The sequence below is a fragment of the Mugil cephalus genome, chromosome 20 (genome assembly GCF_022458985.1).
Source record: "Mugil cephalus isolate CIBA_MC_2020 chromosome 20, CIBA_Mcephalus_1.1, whole genome shotgun sequence".
NCBI lineage: Eukaryota > Metazoa > Chordata > Actinopteri > Mugiliformes > Mugilidae > Mugil > Mugil cephalus.
In genome coordinates, this window is record NC_061789.1 from 12,886,059 (window position 1) to 12,907,862 (window position 21,804).

Genomic DNA, 21,804 nt, shown 5'->3' on the forward strand with positions numbered 1-21,804 from the left:
TTTACATTTAACTTTGCTTAATGTTAAGAGAATTTCATCTATGATTGGGTGGAAGGATTCCTAATGTGATGGGTTTTTTTTTCATGGGGCCCAGTGACTGTATGTACTACTCCCCTCCTGTAATTTTTCCAAGCGTTTCCTCGAAAACGAAACTTTATGAACTGAGCATGCGCAGTACTGTCAGGAACGGAGTGGAAAACTGAGACACATGATCCCAGCGGCAGATAACGAGTATACCGCCTATCTACAGTCTCGAGCGCAACCTTGAACAAGGTAACAAGGTAAGAACAAGGATAACCTTTTTTAAACAATATTGCGTTTTGATTTGATTTTGCCTTAGTCATGGTTAGAGATCGCTATGTGCTGCATATAGCCTGTTGATGTATAGCATTGCAGGCTTACATAACATATGACAGAAGTTGAAGGTGAGCCTCTTTATGTTTTTGTGAAGTCCCCAACCTGCATGCTGTGTAATCTATATTTTAATATTAAATATAATCTCATGGCTATGCCTTAGAAATAATAAGTTCCACTGAGAACCACACGTTTCTCCTTAGTCATGGGAGACTTTTTGGTTCCTGGAAGCTGTTTTCTTATATTATTATTAGAATTTTTCCCACAAATCAAAGGGATCACCATTCCTCACAGTCTCACACACACAGACACCACCACATGACAAAACTAGATGGGGAAAACCTAAATGTCATTAAAAAAGTATTCATAGTAACCAAAACACCTAAGGCAAAATGTGATGTAACTACAAACAAACAAACAAAAAAAAAAAAAAAAAAAAAATCATATTGAATCCAGGTAGTTAATTAAGGGACCCCAAGATTCTTCCCATTTATGTTGACGTTTTAAGTAAATTGAAGTTTTCTCTATGTGAGTAACTGAAACAGGCTCATGCAGACAGTTTCTGAAGCAGGGCAGGGTAGGTGTTTTCCTTTGACAAAAGGCAAGGCAAGGCACTTTTATTTTTCTAGCACATTTCATACCAAGAGGCAACTCAATGTGTTTTACATAAAGATAAAGTATTTAAAAACAGCAGCATAAAACAGAAAATGTAACAAAGAAAAAAGTATAAGAAATAATGTATACACACACACACACATTCATGCATACATGCATTAAAACAATTAAGAGGACTTAAAGTGCAGATCCAAGATTATGATTTAAAATGATTTAAAACAGCTCAGCCATAAGCACATGAAAACAGGGATGTTTTTAACCTGGATTTAAAGGTGCTTAAAGCTGGGGCTGATTTGAGTTCTGGTAGTTTGTTCCAGTTGTGTGCAGCATAACAGTTAAATGCTGCTTCACCATGTCTGGTCCGAACTCTGTGCTCTACTATCTGGCCTGAGTCAGTAGATCTCTCTACTGGGTTTATACTCTGTTAATGTCATTCATGTGTTCTGGACCTAAATTATTCAGTGATTTGTAAACCTGTAGCATAACTTTACAATCTATTCTGTAGCTGACGGGGAGCCAATGTAAAGACTTGAGAACTGGGATGATATGCTCTGATCTCTTTATTCTGGTTAAAACTTGAATTGGAGAATTCTGAATGAGCTGCAGCTGTTTGATACTTTTTGGGGGGAGTCCAGTCAGAAGACCGTTACAGTAGTCGAGGTCTATTGGAGATGAAGACGTGAATCAGCTTCTCCTGATCTGTTTGGGACATAAAGCCTTTAATTCTGGATATGTTCTTAAGTTGATAAAAGGCTGTTTCGGGGACTGATTTGATATGACCGTTGAAGGTCAGATCTGAGTCTATCAGCACGCCAAGGTTTCGGACTTGGTCTTTAGTTTCTACAGACAGTGACTTAAGGTGTATAATTTTAAGTGTATAATGTCCCTATGACCCACAGTTTGTGTTCATATTGCCTCTGACATATTGATATTAATTGCCCATTTCAACTATACAGTGAGTAATTTTCATATGCAAATGGAATGTAAAATGTAGAAGGCTTTTTTTTCAGTAGAGCAGAACTGTTTATAGTTTCAGACTGTCATCATAATGTTTGATAACATAAATAAGTTAGCAAGATAACTGATGATCAATGTAAATGTCTTTTGCAGACGGAGGTGATGATAATTAACAACAAAGGTGGTGATGTGACAAAAGGACAAAAACCATGGGTGAGTTTAATGATAAGTTGGTTATTTAAAAAATAAATAAATAAAGATCTACCAATAACTGTTAGCAACTGGTGATTGTAATTACCCTTCACTGATATGGATAATTGAGTACTTTTACACTTTTACATAGTTTGGGTCTTACTGAACATGGATTTGATAGGAATAAAACATCTAAGTAGTTGTTTAACCTCTGTTTTGACCATAGACTGTATAAATATGGACAGTGGAAAAGCTCCTCCTAAGTGAAGCCAAAGCAAGTAGAGCTCCCCCTGGCGACTATCTGCAGTATTGACCCTTTGTAGACGCGTCACAATTATCACGTGTGGAGGGAGACGGCGCCATGATGTACGGCAGAAAGTAGTAGATGGATCGGGAAATTCTAAAACCATCAACAAAAAACAAGCAAAATATTGTGATTGATATGTAGCTATTCTATTTTAAATTTAACGCTACCAATAGTCAGAATATTGTCGTGCAGTTGTCATGTGAAGTGAGTCACCTTGTAGGATGGCACAAAAAATAATATTTGGAGAAGATAGCGATAGCAGGGTTAGCTACCAACCCATACCTTGTTCTAACGGACGTATTCACCTGACTGTCCGGTCTCCCTGAGTTCCTGAGAACAGTCCCCGTTTTGGATAATCTGTTTCTGGCTAAAGCTGTCTCAGAAAATGTCCCTGATATTAGCATTTTATTTTTTAGGAAAAAATGTTCCGTGCAGTCAAAGTCATAGCACTTTAAATATGAATAAATATGTCCAAATAAATTAAATCATAATTGTCCCTGTTTCTTCATTTAATCATAACCGAGCTGTGAATGTCCCCGGACTTCATTTAGGAAATCTGGTCACCCCATCATAATTGGAAAAGGTGCCTATAATGTTAGCATTAGCTAGCTACAGCTGCCATAACATAATGCGTTATGGCAGCAGTGGCTACATAATGTATAACCAGTCTTGTGAAGGGCTAGCTATGATCAAGCCATCATAATCAGGCTCTGTCTACGACCCAACTGAAACCATGGGTGTCTTTGAAGAAGAATGTAAAGCAGGCCTTGGAAACGTCTTCTTCCACATGACATGAAAAAAAAACACCTGTTGGCATGACTGTGCTCCTGCCAATCGTCTGTATTTCTTTAAATATGTTATTTGTAATGTAATGTAATATTTTTTGTCTCTTTTCACTGTTCAGCTGACAACTTTAATGAGTCACCAAAAAACTGGACAGAATCTCAAGTAAGCACATGGCTAAGATCAATCGGAGTGAAGGAACCGTACGTAGAAAAGCTCAGTGAAGAAGAAGTAGATGGACAAGTTCTCCTAACATTGGATGAGGACTTCCTAAAATCAAAGATTTGCATGAAATCTGGGCCTGCTCATTTGATTATTCAAAAACGAGATGAGCTCATCAACTCAAAGCAAAGAGTCCAGGAGAAGAAAAAGGCCACCACTGGCAAAACGAATGAGTTGGAGAAAAATAATCAGAAGTCAGCTCAGTGTCTTTCTACAGTAACTGAAGGTCCATCAGTGCAAAGTCCAGTGAAAGGTCGAGATGTCTGTGAGGAGAAACAACCTGCTCACGATGACTGCAAACCACGACCATTCGATCAAGAAGGGATTGATTTCATTTATATAAAGCACAATGTTCTACAACCTGAGTCAGGTGCTTTTAATTTGATATCTCCATGCCATGAATATAAGTCTTTTGCTATAGCCGCTGCATTGGACCACACTAGACTCCAAGTTAAGTTTGCCAGAGAGGTTCTTAAGTTTGCAGCTGGCTGCATGAATATCAGATCAAATGGCACAATACACTTTGGAGTGATGGACAGCAAGGGTGATGCAGGATATGTGCATGGGGAGGTAATCGGGATCCCTGTAGAAGAGAAGGACATTTATGTCGATGCTTTGGACTACATTGAACGGAGTTTCTCCTCCGACAAGGAACATGTACGTCAGTGTGTGAGACCACCGAGGTTCATTGAGGTCATGGACAGGAAAAGTACAGAAAAGACATTTGTGATCGAGGTTGACATTGTGCCTTTGATAAACATCGTTAAGAACAAAGTGTACGCAGTACGGCTGCCAAACTTCAAAGAGTCAACTAACAAGATAGAATTTGAGAAAGAAACGATTCTGAGAAGAGTGGGTTCCAAAACAGAGCCAGTGATCGACAAAGACTTGAGTGAGTTTTACCAGAGGGTCAAAGATCGGGATGCTCAAAGAGAAGAAGCTGAGAAAAGTCAGTTCCTCTGTGCTCCTGAGAACTGTCAAGACCTTGGAAGAAAACTCACAATGCTAATGACCAGTGGAAAGAAATTCATCGAAAAGGAAAAATGGTTCATACTGGTCACAAACAAAATCAAACCCGATGACCTTTGCAACATTGATTGGCTACTTAACACAAACTTGTTCTGTGTGTTTGACTTTGATCCGGATTCAAAGGTATCAGGCCTTTGCAGTACATATGTTCAGCATCATGCTGCAAACATGCATTTTTTGCAGAGCTATAGGATATCCAGTGGCATGAGCATCAAAGAATTCACAGCTAACTTGCATCTGTTCGATCAGACTAGTTGGATCTTTTGTAATGGCCGTTCTGACTTCAAAGGAAATGAAACTCCATGTGATGAAATGACTTGGATCAAGACAAAAATGACTTTGCTTCGGGAATCTGTGTCTTTGATATGTAAGCAAATCTTGCCAAAAGGAACATTCCAGGTCATTTTCCTTCTCACATCACCAGTTGAGAAACCACTCTTGCACACCTTTTATGAGTTTTTCACAGACATGGAAGGCCATGAAGACATCATCTGCATCTGTGAATCAGAGACAAACTTCCAGAAATGGCAAAGCTTTGCAGAGGGTTCATGTGGCAAAGAATCAGTAAATAACTGCAGCGTTGTTGGGATGAAAATGAGTCACATTAATTCAACTCTGCAGCGTGTGCAACATGCAAAAATATGTGCCAAACACTTACCAGTCTTTGTAAAAGGGACGTGCCTTCTTGAAACACATGTAGAGGAACAAATGTGCTCTCTGGAAATACTGACAGTTGATCATTGTGATGAAACAAGCAAAGATGTCATTGATGAGGAGAAAGAAAAGATTGAGCAGCATTTCTACCAAGGTGGGAGAGTGACCTGGTTGAATTTCTGGCTGGCTGAGCACAAGTATGTTGGAAAGGTCATTGAAAGAGATGCTTATCATGATGCTTCTCAACTCCTTAACGATGCCTTGAAACATAATGCTGACCAGATTCCGGTGCATAGGATAAACATCTATCATCACCCAGGAAGTGGTGGAAGCACTGTGGCAAGACAGGTGCTATGGAACAACAGGAAAGATCTAAGGTGTGCAGTTGTGAAGCCTTCATACTCAGTTGCTGTTGTTGCACAACATGCAATTCAACTAAGAGAATATGAAGAAAAAGATCATCAGAGATGTCTTCCTGTCCTGCTCCTCATGGAAGACTCAGACAAAGAATATCTAGAAGATCTAAGAAATGAACTAGAGGTTGCCATTAACATCAAACAAATCCAGATCGGAACACTATGTTTCATTTTGTTGAGTTGCAGACGTTCCCACGATCCAGAGAGGAAATGCAAAGAGTCTCCGTTGCAGAATGTATCTGTCACTCACAAACTGTCCGCTCAAGAGAAGAGAAGTTTTGCTGGAAAACGACAGGTACTTGAGGAACGATACGAGCCTGAATTTATCCTGACATTTGTTTTGATGAGTGAAGGGTTCAACGTGGATTATGTTCGGCAGTTTGTGAAACACTTGCTTCAAGACATTGAGCGTCGCTCTGTTACCACTCGCCTCATTCATTATGTGGCATTGCTCAACACATATGTTCAAAACTCTTTCATCTCTCAGTCCCATTGTGAAGCTTTGCTTGCCTTAACCATTCACTTGGAGAAGGTTCACAAGCAGGTATTTGAGAGATCCCTCAGTGATCAGGCTAAACTTGTCTTCTTGCATCTTAAAGATGATAGGACGCACATCGACTCAGTCAGAATCATCCATCCACTTGTTGCAAAAGAAATTCTACAACAACTTATGGGTCCCCGACAGACCCATAGCAGTCTGGCAATGGATTTGCTCTGCCAGGATGTTCTTTTTGAGCACAGATTTGGAAGAGATGACTATCTGTCGTTTTTGAGACAACTTTTCATAAGGCGATCCAGAATAAGCAAAGGAGACAAATATGACAGTCTTTTCTCTCCTCTGATTGAGCATGTTCGTGATAACGAGGAAAGCCCAGACAAAGCAATTGAGTTACTCAAGGAAGCGTTCCAGCGTTTCCATCAAGATCCATTCTTTGCACAGCAGCTTGCGCGTCTTCATTATACTTACGAAAAGTTTGAAGATGCAAAACTCTGGGCAGAGACAGCAGTGAAGCTGCTACCCAACAACTCATACATACTTGACACAAAAGGGCAGGTGTACAGAAAATGGTTCCAAGCGAAATGCAAAGCGTTTGATCATGATAATATCTCAAAGACAGCCCAAACTACAGCGGATGCTGTGGAAACTGCACTGAAAGCCCTTGAGTGTTTTCAAGAATGTGAGAGAGCAGCTGAAGCTGAAATGGAAAATGTTAACTGTTCAGGATTTTTTTCTGAAGTTGAAGTTGGGTGCAGCTTGCTCAAACTGATCTCTTCATTGCAAGTGTTTGCAAAAGGAACCAGTGGCCATTCAGAATGCATGAAGTACCTGCTAACAAACTACATTCCAGAGGAAATTGAAGATGTGTGGGAACCGTTCCATGGCCGTCTGAAAAAACTTCATAAGACAATGCAAGATGCCTTGGAATGGATCTCAGAAGACCTCAGTTACTTTCAGACAGACATTGATGCAGATGAAGAAGAGACTCCTGAAAGTCCTGAAGAGAAGATAGGTCATCCATTGACATGGTTGGCAAAGAAATTTTCGGACTATGGAAAGTACTTTGGTGAAGCCCATTCTAGTCTTCTACGTCGTGGGCAACCAGTCCCAGCCAATCTTACTCCTTTCCAAAAACGCATGATCATCTATAATCTTGGTGGAGGTAACATAACATCCATCTTCTCCAAGTTAACTGACCAAAAGGATGCAGTACGTCTACTGGAGAAGCTATCCTTTCGCTCTATCCCAGCAATCCAATAAAGGCCAGATTTGGTCAACGGGATATTGTCAATTACATAGTGGCCCACATCTCTCTGAATTGCCTGTCACCACAAAATCTAAAGGTAGCTCCACTGAAAGAGCTACAGACACTTGGCCATCAGTTTCCATCTGATAAAAGGAAATGTTTGCCAAGTGCTTTGTTCCTGCTTACCCTGCTATTCTGGCCAGAAGATCATGACACAGACCAGGAAAAAGAAACCAAATATGAAATTGTCCAGTCTGCTGTTGAACACTTGGATAAAGGCTACTGGACCAAGATGAAAGACATTCCTCAGCGGAAAAGAAGGATTTACACCCATTTCTTTCTTGGAAATGGGAACGGATTGGATAAATTTGTCCACAAGAGAAAGTTTGAAAAAGTCACAAAGGGGTTTTCTGTCTCTGAGAAACGCATGAAGTGGTTTAGTGGTGAGGCATGGAAAATGCCTGAGATTGCAGAGATGCTCAAACTTGTGTCAGGATGGACTGAAGACAGAGTGGTGTACCTCGAAGGTCCACAGAAGAAGAAGTTCAGCATCCTGCCTCTCTATGTTCCCTCAGTGCCTCACAGTAACGAAAATGTGTCCTTCTACTTGGGGTTCACCTTTAGAGGTCCTGTTGCCTGCAACATCGTTGTGAAAAAGTAGTCCACCTTTGAACCATGACTGAATTTGCTGAAGTGAGGGCCTAGTGCCCACTTTATTACAAGATGGGATTATAAGCATCATCTATAAATACACAAGTCTTATGTTACTTTGCCATTTGTATAATATTTGAACTACATGATACTTGAAATGCTGCATTCTTTTGCAAGATGATTTATTATTAACAGTTTGCCAGTTATTTCTCTACTATATGGATTTGAGGTCATGCAAAAAGTCACAAGCATTAATCATGAGTGTGCATATGAACGCGTCTAACCTGGACTATGAAATGTTTTACAATTCAAGAAATAATAACAATGTAAACATAACTTGTGTTACTCAACAATTTAGTGCTTCACAAATAGAAACATGTAAGTCACTGTTTTTTATTTTATTTTACTTTATTTTATTTTATTTAGACATGTACCTACAAGGATTTTATTTTGAGACTATTTGTAAATCTACCTTAGATGGGCAGCAGTTAACACCTGGCATCAGAAGGGATGTGCCACTAGTGATTTGTGCTTGGGTGTTTGTTAAGTTCCAGGAAGTGAAGACTGCTAAACCACATCCTCCAGCTACACAACAAGAATGTAGATCTTAAATGTGAGCACTTAGAACCTAATATATGCTCTGTCAGCATCTGTAACAAATGTTCACTTGTGATCTCATCACAGAAAAGGAATTTTAGCTCCACGTGTGAACACATATTAAATGTCAGGGTTTCTAGTAGATCTTGGAAGTTGGTAGTTACTCTTGCATTTTCAAGAAAAGGAAACAACAGAATTAAAAAAACAACAACACTGCAATTGTATCAATGTTTTGACAATAATGTATTAAGAGCACACGAGCAATGTTTACCACAAAGGGCCAGCAAATGCAATTTGATGCGTAACAGAACAAATGTTTTAGAATAAGAGCTGTGTTGATATTTAGATAGTTTACACAAACTTTTGTGACTCATTGATATACACGTCTGATAATAAAATTGGATATAATGCAATGTGAGTGTGAGCATTTTTTATTTTAATGGTACTTAATGGTGTTTAATTAAGATGTATTTGTAAAACAGAATGAATAATACAATTGACACCTGTTTAAGACAGGCATGTTAACTGAAAGATGATCACAAACCACTACTGGACATCTGGCTTTTAATAAAAGAGCTTTGCAAAGAAAATTTGTTAGGATTTAAAATAATCTCATTGCATGTGTGTAGCATTAACAGTCAAATAAAAATGAGGTCAGGTGATATTTTTCAAAAAAGGTTTCTGGAATAAGGATAATGATTTCGAGCGCATCACCATCGCTTTTTTATTTCTTTTTTTTTTTTTTTTTTAAGTTGACTCTTAATCTACATCACATTAATACCTACTAGATTATTTAGAGCTAATCAACAGAGCAAATCAACCCATAAGCGTGTCCATGTAAAGTTAGTTGACTTCTCAAATAAATAATGGTACTTGGTAACATTTCTGCAATACATGCAATTGCGACATATTAAGAGTTAGGACTTTCTCAAGTTATATCAGCAAATGGATTCTTCTGCACCAGTGTATGAATAAAATATGATCCATAGTTAGAAATTATGAAAATCTATCGACATAAGTGTGTTATGTCACTAGTTTTGGCTGTGCAATCTTTAATTTTATTAAAACTGGGGATTCAAGCAACAGGAGAGGAGCTTCTAGGACTACCAGCCTGCCAAATACAGCTTCTGTTCAGGAAAAGAAAGCAACGGCATCTTCTTACGGTATTTATTTGTTCACCCTTTTTATTTCTGCATTTGTAGACCAAACATCACAAAATATGATTTAACTAGTTTTAAAATCCTAATCGGTTAAGTTAAGTTCTATTGATAAACAATAGCTTGGGCAATCGTATCAGCTAAAGTTCCCCAAAATATTAGCTATTTTAGCTTGGTTGCAGTTTTAAATGTGTAATCTTAATCTATTGGTGTTCATGTTAAGGGACATTATACATGTTTGTTAATTACAGAATTAGATTAGGTGGGAAAGAAAATGCATAACAGAAAGAAGGTGGCTGTTTTGTTTTTCTCAGTAGGTATTTGTTGCTTTTTACATACGGAAGAAATGGCAGATGATGGAACAACTGCAAACTCTAATCAGCAAGAAAGGAGTGTCTACATGGAGTTATTTATTATTTCTTATAACTTATGACAATTGATAGAGCATATCTGACTTGGGGTGGTCTTGATGATCTTCTTTGCCATGGGCCCCCATAAAGTTTAGGATCGCCACTGCTGTTGAAGAGGGCAAAACTGTACACTCACTTGCCAGTTTATTAGGTACACTAGTTATAATGAATGCATTCAAATATAACAGCCCTGCTCTAAAGCGCCCTGCTATTGTGATCAGTTTATACGGAAACTGCGAAATAAAGGTGGTAATTTAGCCTACGCCACTGACTAAAATGGGGTTGACAAAATAATGGGATGTGTGACAGCTTCAGAACAAATCAACAACACTGCAAATGTTAAGAAAATAATATAATACCGTAATATAATGACATTATATTTGCATTCACAAGTGTACTAATAAAAAGCCAAGTTACTACATACACTCAATGGTGTAAACGTGCGTCAGATGACAGATCTACACCACAGATGAACGGACTTTTGAACAGTGACCACCATACCGAGACATTTATTTCGTTATCGCGAGAAGACGCGGTCGTATTAAAATACACTGCAAGCACGGAAACTCTCGGCTTCCGTATGTCCCCATGTACTTTCACTATATTCGGCGTTATCCTGTGTGTTTTCTTCATGGGTCTAATAGTCTCGTCTTCCTTCCTCAACAGGCCTGTTATTGTTATTAGCGGTTAATTTACGGCAGACATTTCAACGAACTTATTACACTGCTGTGTAACAGTACCTAATTGTTTACTGGCACAGTTCGTAACTTGTTTTTGAAGAACAGTTAGCCCCACACCTGTGCTAAAGTGCATTGCTAACTACAAAAGTAGCTGCAACTATCATTGAGTATTTTCATTGTTCGAAGTAGCCTAAAGGGCGTGTGTCGCAGGACACAAAGCTCTCGTCTCGGTAGCGCATCATGGGACTGTCGTCTAACTTCCCTGTAGCTGGGCTGCTCATTGGCTTTTCCTTGTTGGCGTGTTTATATATCAACCACTTGTCCAGCCACGCAGACAGACTGGTTATGTCAGTTCGCGATGAACAAAATGTTAACAGGGCTCACGAACTTTTTCATACACGTGTTTCTAATCCACCTAAACCACAGAACGATTCGAGGAGCGTCAGCCACACAAAAAAATACCAAAAGGCTGTTGTTCCCAGGGTTAGTGAATGCACCATGGCTGTAGAGAGTAGGTTTGATTGTGCCAGGGACAGGGTTCTCAGCCAGGGGGAGTGTGAGGAGAGGGGATGCTGCTATTCTCCTCTGAATGACTCTACAGGACCCCCTTGGTGCTTCTACCCACGTTTGTACCCTGGTTATAAAATGGGTCCTCTGACACCTACCGCACGGGGCCAGGCTGCCACCCTGACTCGTGCCAGCCCCTCATATCTACCCAGAGATATCTCCACATTAAGCCTAGAAGTCATAGAAGAGGCAAGAGGCTGCCTGCACTTCACTGTGAGTATCCCAAACTGTGTTTTACTATGATTTGATGAAGGAAAACCTGTAAGCAGTTCTTAGTGGATTGTCAAGTATAGAAAATTGATTTACATTTGAAAATGTATATGCAGCACTGTCAATCTGGGTCACAAATTGATCAAGCAGAACATTATGACCGTTGACAGGAGAAGAATTTTGACCATCTTGTGAGAATACAATGTTTATGCTGGGAAACCTTTGGACCTGCCATTCGGGTGGATGTTATTTAGACATGTACCACCCACCTAGACCAGATCAGGCAGCCCCACACCATAGCAAATCAATGACACTCAATGATAGCAGCAGCCATCCTCAGCAGAATGCAGCCTGACACAGACACACGCACAAAAACGGTTTAGGAGCAACTCAAAAAACATGAAAAACAGCACAAGGCATGAACCTGGCCTGCAGTTTCTCTAACTGGTTAAGTAGGCACATGAGAGGCCTACACAATATTAGGATAGTGGCCATAATGTTAGGAATGAATGGTTGTGGTGGTTTTCTAAGCCCATATGGGACAGTAGTTTACTCTGACTTCCCAACATTAGAGAAAACAAATGCATTCTAATATATATAATAATATAACTATCTTGGACTAAACCCCCCTTCATGACTCAGGTTACGTTGAAACAGCCTAACAAATGTGGTAATTCAACACGCATGGTGCTGTTAAACTACAACAACTGGGGTTGTCAAGCTAGAATAATGTTGCACTAATGTCAATACAACGCAATACAATCCAATAGTACTACAAACCACAGCCTACAAAATTATAACACAGTGGAATCAAACGCTGTGATATTAAACCAATGCTTAACCATCACATTACTAAGATTTAGTACAGGACTGTTACAATAGAAAGGCCTTAGTTTCCACTTATTCGGCGATATTCTACTATTCTATATTGTTTCCTTGGTTGTGCTGCTTAAAAAAATCATGTTTGTTTTTTCTCCAGTTGAAGGACCCAACATCGCAGCGATATGAAGTTCCTCTCCCAGGTGGCATTCCTCAGAGCAAAGTCGACACACAGGACGTCCTCTATACCACTGAATACCAGTCTAACCCATTTGGCTTCATAGTGCGCCGAAAATCCAATGGCAGGGTGATGTGAGTAGTTCTGTGTAGGTTTTTTCACAGTGCATTATATCAACAGAGTTATCATCTGTAAAACAGTTTTAAGTTTTAACAATTTGAATTACATATTCTTGTATCCTATATTTTTACACGAATGGTTGCATAAATTGAAGTTCATAAATACAGGCTATGTTATTATATTAAAAAACTTTGCAAGCTAGCATGGAGTCTTCTGATCTGTGGTCGGACACATTATTCATTGAGCACTAGCCCTATATCCAGGTCAGGTTCTTCAATGTTTTTCAGGCCAAGGACCCCCAAACTGATGAGAGCCTAAGTAAGAATGCTCTACCAACTATATGTGTTCTGTATTAAACTCGGCCTAGCGCTAGTTACAAATATACAACATATTATCAATTTGCATTCAATATTAGCTATTCAAATAATGCACAGACTCAAGTCTTAATTTTTTTATTTTGAACATGCAACAGTAGGGTGGCCAACTGCTGTGAACATAAATATACCGGACATAAATATAGCAGCGTGCATCTGGGACTTTACCTGGGGACTGAGTAGGCTCTCGGCCAAATGCGGGGAACCTGACAGAGTCAACGTGTAATATGCGGCCTTGTGATTGGCTCAGCAGCAATAGGGGCGGGTCCTACTGTGTACAGGAGGCTTAGATTGACAGGTCTTGGTTAGTGTGGTGTTCTGTGTGAAACATTGCGCTGTTGAGGCAACTTCTGTATCGGCGAATGAGTGAAGTGCTGAAGGAAAGATAACATTTTCTGCCTCCATTTATTCCTTTATTAAAATATGTTGGTTTCATGTTAATGTGTATTTAAAGATATTTAAATTTCTGGGGGAAAAGTCTAAGCAACCAAAGATTTTCCGACCCCCATGATCTAGGTCTTCCTAGGTGGTAGCTGTCCAAATGGTGTTGCCACTACAGAGTCCAAGTCCACAAGAGAGTTTCTTTCAAGAAAATGCAGGAATACGCTCCAGTGCTTCTTGCCTGTCAAATGGACCTCAATGTCCATAATATCATTTGTTCTTCTATGTTATCTTGTTATATTAAAAGGAACTGCGAGCTAGCCAAGAGTCGAACCTAGAATTTTCTGATCCGTAGTCAGACGCGTTATCCATTGCGCCACTAGCCCTATGTCTGTGGCATCATAGATGACAAAAAAAAACTTTTTTTTGTGTGTGAGGGCACGTTGGCCCCCTGCTGTTTGTCACTTATGTCGCTTTCAGCCACTAGCCCTTTATCTAGGTCTTCTTAGGGTTGGGTCATCTTTTGTTCTATGCTCTGTGTTTTTTAGGTGGCAGAAAATATCATATTTTGTCCTATGCCCTACATTTCATGCGAAATGGGGCAAACACCACTGTTTCCCCTCTGCTGTTTCCCGGCCAGTACCTGCAGCTGTCCAAAACGGTGTTGCCACTGCAGAGTCTAAATACACAAGAGAGTTTCTTTCAAGAAAATACAGGAATACACTCAAGTGCTTCTTGCCTGCCAAATGGACCTCACATTATATTTGTTCTTCTATGTTTTCTTGTTATATTAAAGGGATATGCGAGCTAGCCAGGAGTCGAACCTAGAATCTTCTGATCCGTAGTCAGACGCGTTATCCATTGCGCCACTAGCCCTATAGATTACAAGTTAAAAAAAAATTAAAAAATTAAAAAAATAATAATCTTTTGTGTGCGAGCACGTGAACACTACTGTTGCCCCTCTGCTGTTTGTCAGTTTAGTCAATTAGTACTTTATCTAGGTCTTCTTAGGTGGCAAAAAAAAAATCATCTTTTGTCCTACGTCTCCTAGGTGGCGAAACAATTGTGTTTGTCTTATGCCTTGTGTTTGACACCAGTGTCTGAGATCGTATGAACACCACTGTGTTTTTTGTCAATTGGGCTGTGTTGTCCATTGCACCACAAGCCCTTAATCTATGTCTTCTTAGGTCACACAAAAACACCTTCTGTTCCATGTACTGTGTATGAACATGTGAGATCATGTGATGATATGTACCTTGTGTCGCCCCTCTGCTGTTTCCTGGCCAGTAGCTGCAGCTGTCGCTCTTGTGTACAGAGTCTAAGTACACAAGAGAGTTTCTTTCAACAAAGTGCAGGAATACGCTCCAGTGCTTCTTGCTGCTACATGGACCTCAGTGCCCTCACAATATCATCTGTGCTTCTGTCCTTTCTTGTTATATTAAAAGGATCTGCGAGCTAGCCAGGAGTCGAACCTAGAATCTTCTGATCCGTAGTCAGACGCGTTATCCATTGCGCCACTAGCCCTATAGCCCAACATTCCTGGGTGTCAAAAAAAACAAAACATCTTTTGTGTGACAGCATGTGAACACCACTGCTGTTATTGTAACCACCACTATGCCCCTCCTTCATATGTCAACCAGTACCTGCAGCTATCCAAATGGACAATACCACTGCAGAGTCATTAGGTACACAGGGGAGCTTCTTTCAAGCAAATGAAAGCATACGCTCAAGTGCTTCTCGCATGCCATATGGAATTTGCATCCACTCTGCTGTATGCATAGTCAGAAGCGTTGTCCATTGCGTCACTAGACCTATATCTAAGCTTTACTCTGTGTCAAAAAGAATTTTTCCCCGTTTGAAGGATGATTTCACTTTATCGTGATCATCATTAACTGCGCATATTTTTATTGTCTGTGCCCTGCCTGTTCAGTGTGAACACGACTGTTGCTCCTCTGCTGTTTGCCGACCAGTACTTGCAGCTGTCCACCTCGCTGGCTTCTTCCTTTGTGTCCGGCCTTGGGGAGCATTACACCTCTCTCCGCTTGGACCTTAACTGGACTTCTTTGACTCTCTGGAACAGAGACATGGCACCTCATGTGAGTCTAATGCCGTGGTTTCACAGTGGTTTCCTACCCAGAAGGTTAAGAATACCTTCTATAGGACGTGTCTGTGATGTTCGTAAAACGAAATCACGCTCTCCTTTTACTTTATTGCACATTGCAAAATTTATAAAAAATATTTGGACTAAATTTATGCTTATCACGCAGAACAATCTTAATGAAGTTTATACCTCTTTGTTATCGTCCTTCTTTATAGGCTAATGCTAACCTCTATGGCTCCCACCCATTTTACATAGTACAGGAAGAGGATGGTTTTGCACACGGAGTTTTCCTTCTTAATAGCAACGCAATTGGTAATGAACAATCTGTTCCATTAAACACGCATGGTAGGTTACTTTTTATTCCAAATTCTTTTCTCAATTGTCTCTGTAGAGGTGATGTTGCAGCCGACCCCTGCTCTCACCTGGGTGTCCACCGGTGGAATCCTGGATCTGTTCATTTTCTTGGGTCCTGATCCACAAAGTGTTATACGACAGTACCTCCAGATCATTGGTACGTCTTAAGAATGTGTGGGTGACATTCAGTAATATATAAACAAAGTAGTAACAGGCAGCCAATCAAAAATCAGCTGGAAAAAAGTGAATGGATTTGTTTTGTTTTAGGGTTGACATTTTTCTATCCCTAGGCTATCCCATGATGCCCCCCTATTGGTCATTAGGCTTTCATCTGTGTCGCTGGGGTTACACGACATCGAATACAACTCGGAAGGTTGCACAACACATGCACAATGCCAGCTTTCCCATGGTAAATTAAGTTCACAGAACAATTTTCTTTCCTTTCCTTTCTTTTTCTTTATGGAACGTACAGTTGGATCCAAATGTATTCCAACCTCCATCCTCATCCATGAAATTTAAATGTAGATTTAGAAACACGTGCTGTGATGTCTAAAAAAAAAAAATGCTTCCTACAGTGACACCTGACACCATAGAGACTTTTAAGAGACTTAATACTTTTTATAGTCATTATTAGTACCAATTGATTATGAAATCTGAATTGTTATCCATTTAAAATTAAATGTGTGAAGGGATCTAAATATACTGTGAAAATCCACAAACAATTATTATGTCATGTATAATAATTGCAGCTGTGTTATTAATTAATTTATGAATAGCTTTAAAGTATTCATTTTTAGACACAGTTGGGCTTTTTTTTATTTGACCTTTTCACTTACAGGATGTGCAGTGGAATGACCTGGACTATGCAGATAAGCAAAGGGTGTTCACCTTTGACCCCTGGCGATTTGGGGACCTACCGGAGATGGTGGAGGAGTTTCATAAGAGAGGCATGAAGTACATCCTTATACTGGTGTGACATCTCTGAGTTTAAAATACCCTAAAATAGTTTGACTCAATTTATCCAACACGTTTTGTTTTGCATCGTTGTCTAAATGGGCATGGGCGATCATTACACATTTTGTCCACTAGATGGCAGCAAAACTTTTTTTTTTTTTTTTTTTCCATTTATGACTTTATTATGACTTTTCTTGGTTTCAGGATCCGGGGATTAGCAGCACCAGCCTCCCTGGAACTTACACTCCCTTTGATGATGGACTGAAACGAGATGTCTTTATTAAAAATGCCACAGGACACATCCTGATAGGGAAGGTTAGACCTCGAATCCCTTTTCTGGGGATGTATACTTGATACCTATGTCATGTGAGGAATGCGCCTTTTAACCTTTTTGGTATTCTGTTTTTACAGGTTTGGCCAGGCCCAACAGCCTTCCCTGACTTCACCAACCCAGAGACCAGGCAGTGGTGGGAGGACTGCATCAGAGATTTTCATTCTAAAGTTCCTGTGGATGGTTTGTGGATTGTGAGTATGCACGCACGCGGAGTACATGTTATTTGAACCACCGATTACACTCTGAGGTAGTATCTCCAAATCACATGAATCATTTTTTTCCTCTCATGCTCCACCCAGGATATGAATGAACCAGCCAATTTTGTCCAGGGCTCAGTGGAGGGATGTCCTGGCAGTGATGTCGAGAACCCGCCCTACACACCCAGTAGGTTTGCTGGATGACACATGTCTAGCAAGTGAAAGCATGAAAATCTAATTGATTTCACTTTTCTTATAAATCTACACCAATTAGCCACAACATTACAACCATACTGACAGTAAATAACACTGACTGTCTTGTAATCATGACACCTGTCAGTGCATGAGATTTAATAGGCAGCAAGTCAACACTTGATCCTCAAAGTGTTTGTGTTTGCGTGCAGTGCATTGCATTAATTATCAGCCTGTGTGTCTCTCTGAATGCCGTACCAACAGAGGTGGTGGGAGGCCAGCTGAACTCTGGGACTCTCTGTATGTCAGCTCAGCAGAAGCTTTCCATTCACTACAACCTACACAATCTGTACGGACTCACAGAAGCTTACGCAACGCACAGGTTAGGACACGCAGCAACATAATCATCAGCGGTAATGACAATTTAGTGCTAGACATCAGGTTTACAGGACGCAGTCAGTCTTTTAGCATGAATTGACATGTGTCATAAATATTTTTAGCACCTTGTGATGGAAATTTTCCAAAAGATGAACTCTGGACATATCTTGTGAAATCAAATGAACTGCCAGCCAGAGTTAATTTCTTGTGGAACACCGCATAGCATGCGGATGTTCTTTGTACTGTCTGGTCATCCTGTTTGGTTTGTTGCCGTCCTCAGTGCTCTTATAAAGATACGCAGGAAGAGACCCTTTGTCCTGTCCCGCTCCTCTTTCCCTGGCATCGGACGCTACTCTGCAGTGTGGACAGGAGACATCAGGAGTGACTGGGAGCAGCTTCGATTCTCCATTCCTGGTGAGGAAATGTCATTTCTGAGAAGTCATAATAACAAACAGGCGATTGCTGCATGAACGCACGGCTTGAGTTTCATGTCTGGTTTGTGATAGAGCCCCACGTGGTAGAATGAAAGAAACGTCACCTTTGATTTCACTCGTTTCCCCCCAGCGGTGCTGCGATTCGGCCTGTTCGGGGTGCCTCTGGTGGGAGCGGACATCTGTGGCTTTGGAGGCGACACCACCGAGGAGTTGTGTGTGCGATGGATGCAGCTCGGAGCCTTCTACCCGTTTATGAGAAACCACAACGACAGGCTCAATGCTGTGAGACAAAAACACTGTTTATGCGTTAACCTGTCAGGACCCTAAATGCTTAAACCTTATTTAGCTTGTACGTTAAATCAAATACATATATGCACAAACTCCATGACCCAGAAATGTGGGCTGCATGCTTCTTTATTCAGGATGTCTCAAGCAGCCCATCTGTTGCATGCATTATGAATAGCAGTAACTCTATCTCTTCTCGTTATTGGTGTGTTTCTGTTTGTCTGTGTCCCTCAGCCTCAGGAGCCCTATGTATTCGGGCAGAAGGCCCAGGAAGCCATGCGGAGTGCGTTGAACCTTCGTTACTCGCTCCTCCCGTTCCTCTACACGCTATTCCACCACGCTCACACTTCTGCCGACACTGTGGCCAGGCCACTGTTCATGGAGTATGTGTCCTCTTCTTCTACTTGATACACTCACTGTCCACTTCATTAGATACATTCTTTTTTTTTTTGTATTCCTGTCTATCTTAGGTTTCCCGCAGATCCTAACTGCCAGACTATAGACAGACAGTTCCTGTGGGGCAGTTCACTTCTCATTAGCCCGGTTTTGGAGCAAGGGGCAGAAGAGCTGGCCGCGTACCTGCCCCCAAGTACTTGGTACAGCTTGCACAACGTGAGTCATCTGACCCTACTCAACTGTCTCTCGCAATACCACTGGCACGCATGAGCCTTAATTCAAGGTTCCCATCGCATGTTAAATCAATTTTTGTCTCTAAAGTGAGACGTCTGAGGCGTTCACACGTGTCCCCTTTTGTTTTTCGCTCACCGAAGGGTCAGCCTTTCTACAGTGTGGGTCAGTACTTGCTCCTGTCAGCCCCTCTGGACACTATCAACGTTCATGTGAGGGAGGGACACATTATCCCCCAGCAGGTGAGTGTCTCCTCTGGAAAACCCCCAAAATACAGCTCGGTTTGTTTAGCATTTTTGATTCAGTGGAAAATATAGAACTTATAATAGAACATAAAACCCCACAATACCTCACTGAAAGAGCCAAAGCTAGTACTAATACTTGGTTAAAATCTCTACTTTCTATTTCTGCTACGAATTATTTTTCTATGTGGAAGAAATTTCACTTTTTAAGGACAAGACTGCCTCTGATCAAATGTCACATCAGGTTTTATTGCATTAGTTCTTCCTCAGTCTTATTTCACCATATTCATTCAAAATGGACTTGATGTTTGGTATGGATTTGTCGGGGGTTGTTACATATAAAAGCAAGAACATCTGCATATAAGGACACTCCATTTTCAATCCGTATCAGGTTTTGTCAATCTAAAACTCATCTATAGTGAAGCCTTACAGTTGAAAACTAGCTGCAACACTTTGTTGTTTTGTTAAACAACTAAATAATCTGGTCTCTCTTCTCTTGTGAAGGTACCTGCTTTGACAACCTCGGCCTCGCGAGCAAACCCTTTCTTCCTGACGGTGGCGCTGTCAGCTGGTGGCTGGGCCTGGGGTGACCTGTTCTGGGATGACGGCGACAGTCTGGACACCTTTGAGATGCAAAACTACTGTTACGTTATCTTCATGGCCGGACAGGTAGGGAAGAGATGAGTTGGTATTTGCATTTGGAAAGCTGCTGATTTGTTGATTAGTTTGCTTCTACTCGACGTAGAAGTCCGAATGACTTAGTGACAGTTTCATTACGTATTTAGGTAAAAATCTAGAAATTGTCTCTAAATATCTCTACCTTTACTTCAGTCCCAGATTGTGAGTAACCCTCTGAAGTTGAACGGGGCTCTGGACGGTCTGGTGCTGGGGTGGCTGCAGGTGTTCGGAGTGCCCTCACCACCTCGCTACGTGTTAGCAAATGGGGAGAAAGTCAGTGACTTTACATATCGCACTGACACAAAGGTGAGTTTGTCCTCATCTGCAATACCAGAATGAGACTTTCTTCTAATCCTTCTTTCTATTTCTTTGATATGGTTTCAATCTAAACGTCCTTGTCTGTCCCTCCCATAGGTTCTGACAGTGACTAACCTGGCCTTACCTATGTCGGAGGCGTTTACAGTCCAGTGGGCTCTCTCTCGCTGAATTTTATGACCCACAGGCCTCTGGAAAGCCTTGCCTTCTGAACTGCTGCTGAAAAAAACAAAAAAACAACAGATGCATTTTCCTGCAGTGACACCTAGAGACTTCTTTAAGCCACTGCAGCAACATCATGGCTCATCATTTCTAGGACACTTTTGCTGCTAATTGCTACCAAAATCCTGATTAATGTTTAATTCTTTGTGAATGTACAGTGTATAGTTTTTGAAGGAATATTTTTAATTGTATTTTTGAAAAAAATGTTTATACGTGCTTTTCCTGAAATATAAATAAAAATGAGGAAAAATTAACAATGTCCCTGGATTCAGTTCTGGGAACATTCCTTAGAGAGCTTGGTCCATACTGAGAGTTGGTGACTCAGTTGGTACCAAGGGGCCCAAAGTGTGCCATGTAAAAATATCCTCCACACCATTACACCAAGCACCACTTGCCTGAACGGCTGAAACAAGGCACGGTGGATCCACGCTTTCACATTGTTTGTCCCAAATTCTGACCCTACCAATCTTAAAGAAAAATCAGGACCCATTAGACCAGGTAATGTTTTTCCCAACTGTCTTGAATTTTTTGCTCTTGTATGACAGGACTGGTACTCCACGTGTTGTTCTGCTGCTGTAGCCCATCTTCTTTAAGGCTTGATGTGTTCAGAAATTCTCCTCTTTGTACCTCGGTTGTAACAAGGAGTTATTTGAGTCATCGTCTCCTCTGACCTCTGGCTTTTTCCCCTTTATTTGCCACATTAAAAGTCGCTAAATTCACCTCTCTAACCGAGTCTGATGCTCATTTTTTTTTTTTTTTCACAACTTCAACACATCGTCTTGACCTTCATGCCTGAATGCCCTGATTCCTGGTATGTGTTCATATGATAATCACGTATTTGCTTTAATGAGCAGTTGAACCGGTTTTGGTGGATTTGTATGATCATGCCACCTCTATTACAGATGATATATGCCACCAGTGAATAAAAGATGATGTTTTTCCTGATGTAAGAAGATTCCCGCAGAACAGGCTTTATATTTAATATTCTGACTTGGAAAATAGCACTTTTCTTTTTAGATAGCTTTCTAATTAATGAAGACAGAAATGTATTGTTGCCTAATCTAAGACTGTTT

General features: G+C 40.6%; 2 protein-coding genes and 2 non-coding genes across 4 annotated transcripts; 2 read left to right on the forward strand and 2 right to left on the reverse strand.

Moving 5' to 3' along the window:
* The first annotated feature begins 216 nt into the window (after positions 1–216).
* Positions 217–8,935, forward strand: samd9l (sterile alpha motif domain containing 9 like). Its single transcript, XM_047572127.1, is given in 4 exon segments — positions 217–289; positions 2,077–2,139; positions 3,330–7,255; positions 7,258–8,935. Coding segments are annotated over 3 exon segments (4,608 nt in total). The 5' UTR covers positions 217–289; positions 2,077–2,135; the 3' UTR covers positions 7,936–8,935.
* A 1,736-nt stretch (positions 8,936–10,671) lies between these two features.
* On the forward strand, positions 10,672–21,459 carry gaa (alpha glucosidase). Its single transcript, XM_047572128.1, has 19 exons — positions 10,672–11,549; positions 12,526–12,677; positions 15,349–15,514; positions 15,735–15,831; positions 15,911–16,030; positions 16,164–16,282; positions 16,712–16,843; positions 17,032–17,142; positions 17,239–17,352; positions 17,461–17,545; positions 17,815–17,932; positions 18,209–18,342; positions 18,493–18,644; positions 18,882–19,030; positions 19,118–19,259; positions 19,418–19,516; positions 20,021–20,185; positions 20,348–20,500; positions 20,609–21,459. Exons 1-19 carry the CDS (start codon positions 11,010–11,012, stop codon positions 20,678–20,680), a joined length of 2,820 nt encoding a protein of 939 aa, XP_047428084.1. The 5' UTR covers positions 10,672–11,009; the 3' UTR covers positions 20,681–21,459.
* On the reverse strand, positions 14,222–14,294 carry trnar-acg. The gene has a single exon. It is a non-coding gene; the product is annotated as a tRNA-Arg (tRNA).
* trnar-acg lies at positions 14,870–14,942 on the reverse strand. The gene has a single exon. It is a non-coding gene; the product is annotated as a tRNA-Arg (tRNA).
* Positions 21,460–21,804: the final 345 nt, after the last annotated feature.

What these genes read in the sequence shown, in the direction of transcription:
- gaa (XM_047572128.1), top strand. Translation starts at nt 11,010, where the DNA reads ATGGGACTGTCGTCTAACTTCCCTGTAGCTGGGCTGCTCATTGGCTTT. An exon ending in GAACCCGCCCTACACACCCA is followed by an intron (nt 17,546 to 17,814) that starts GTAGGTTTGCTG and finishes CCGTACCAACAG; the next exon opens with AGGTGGTGGGAGGCCAGCTG. An exon ending in TTATCTTCATGGCCGGACAG is followed by an intron (nt 20,186 to 20,347) that starts GTAGGGAAGAGA and finishes CCTTTACTTCAG; the next exon opens with TCCCAGATTGTGAGTAACCC.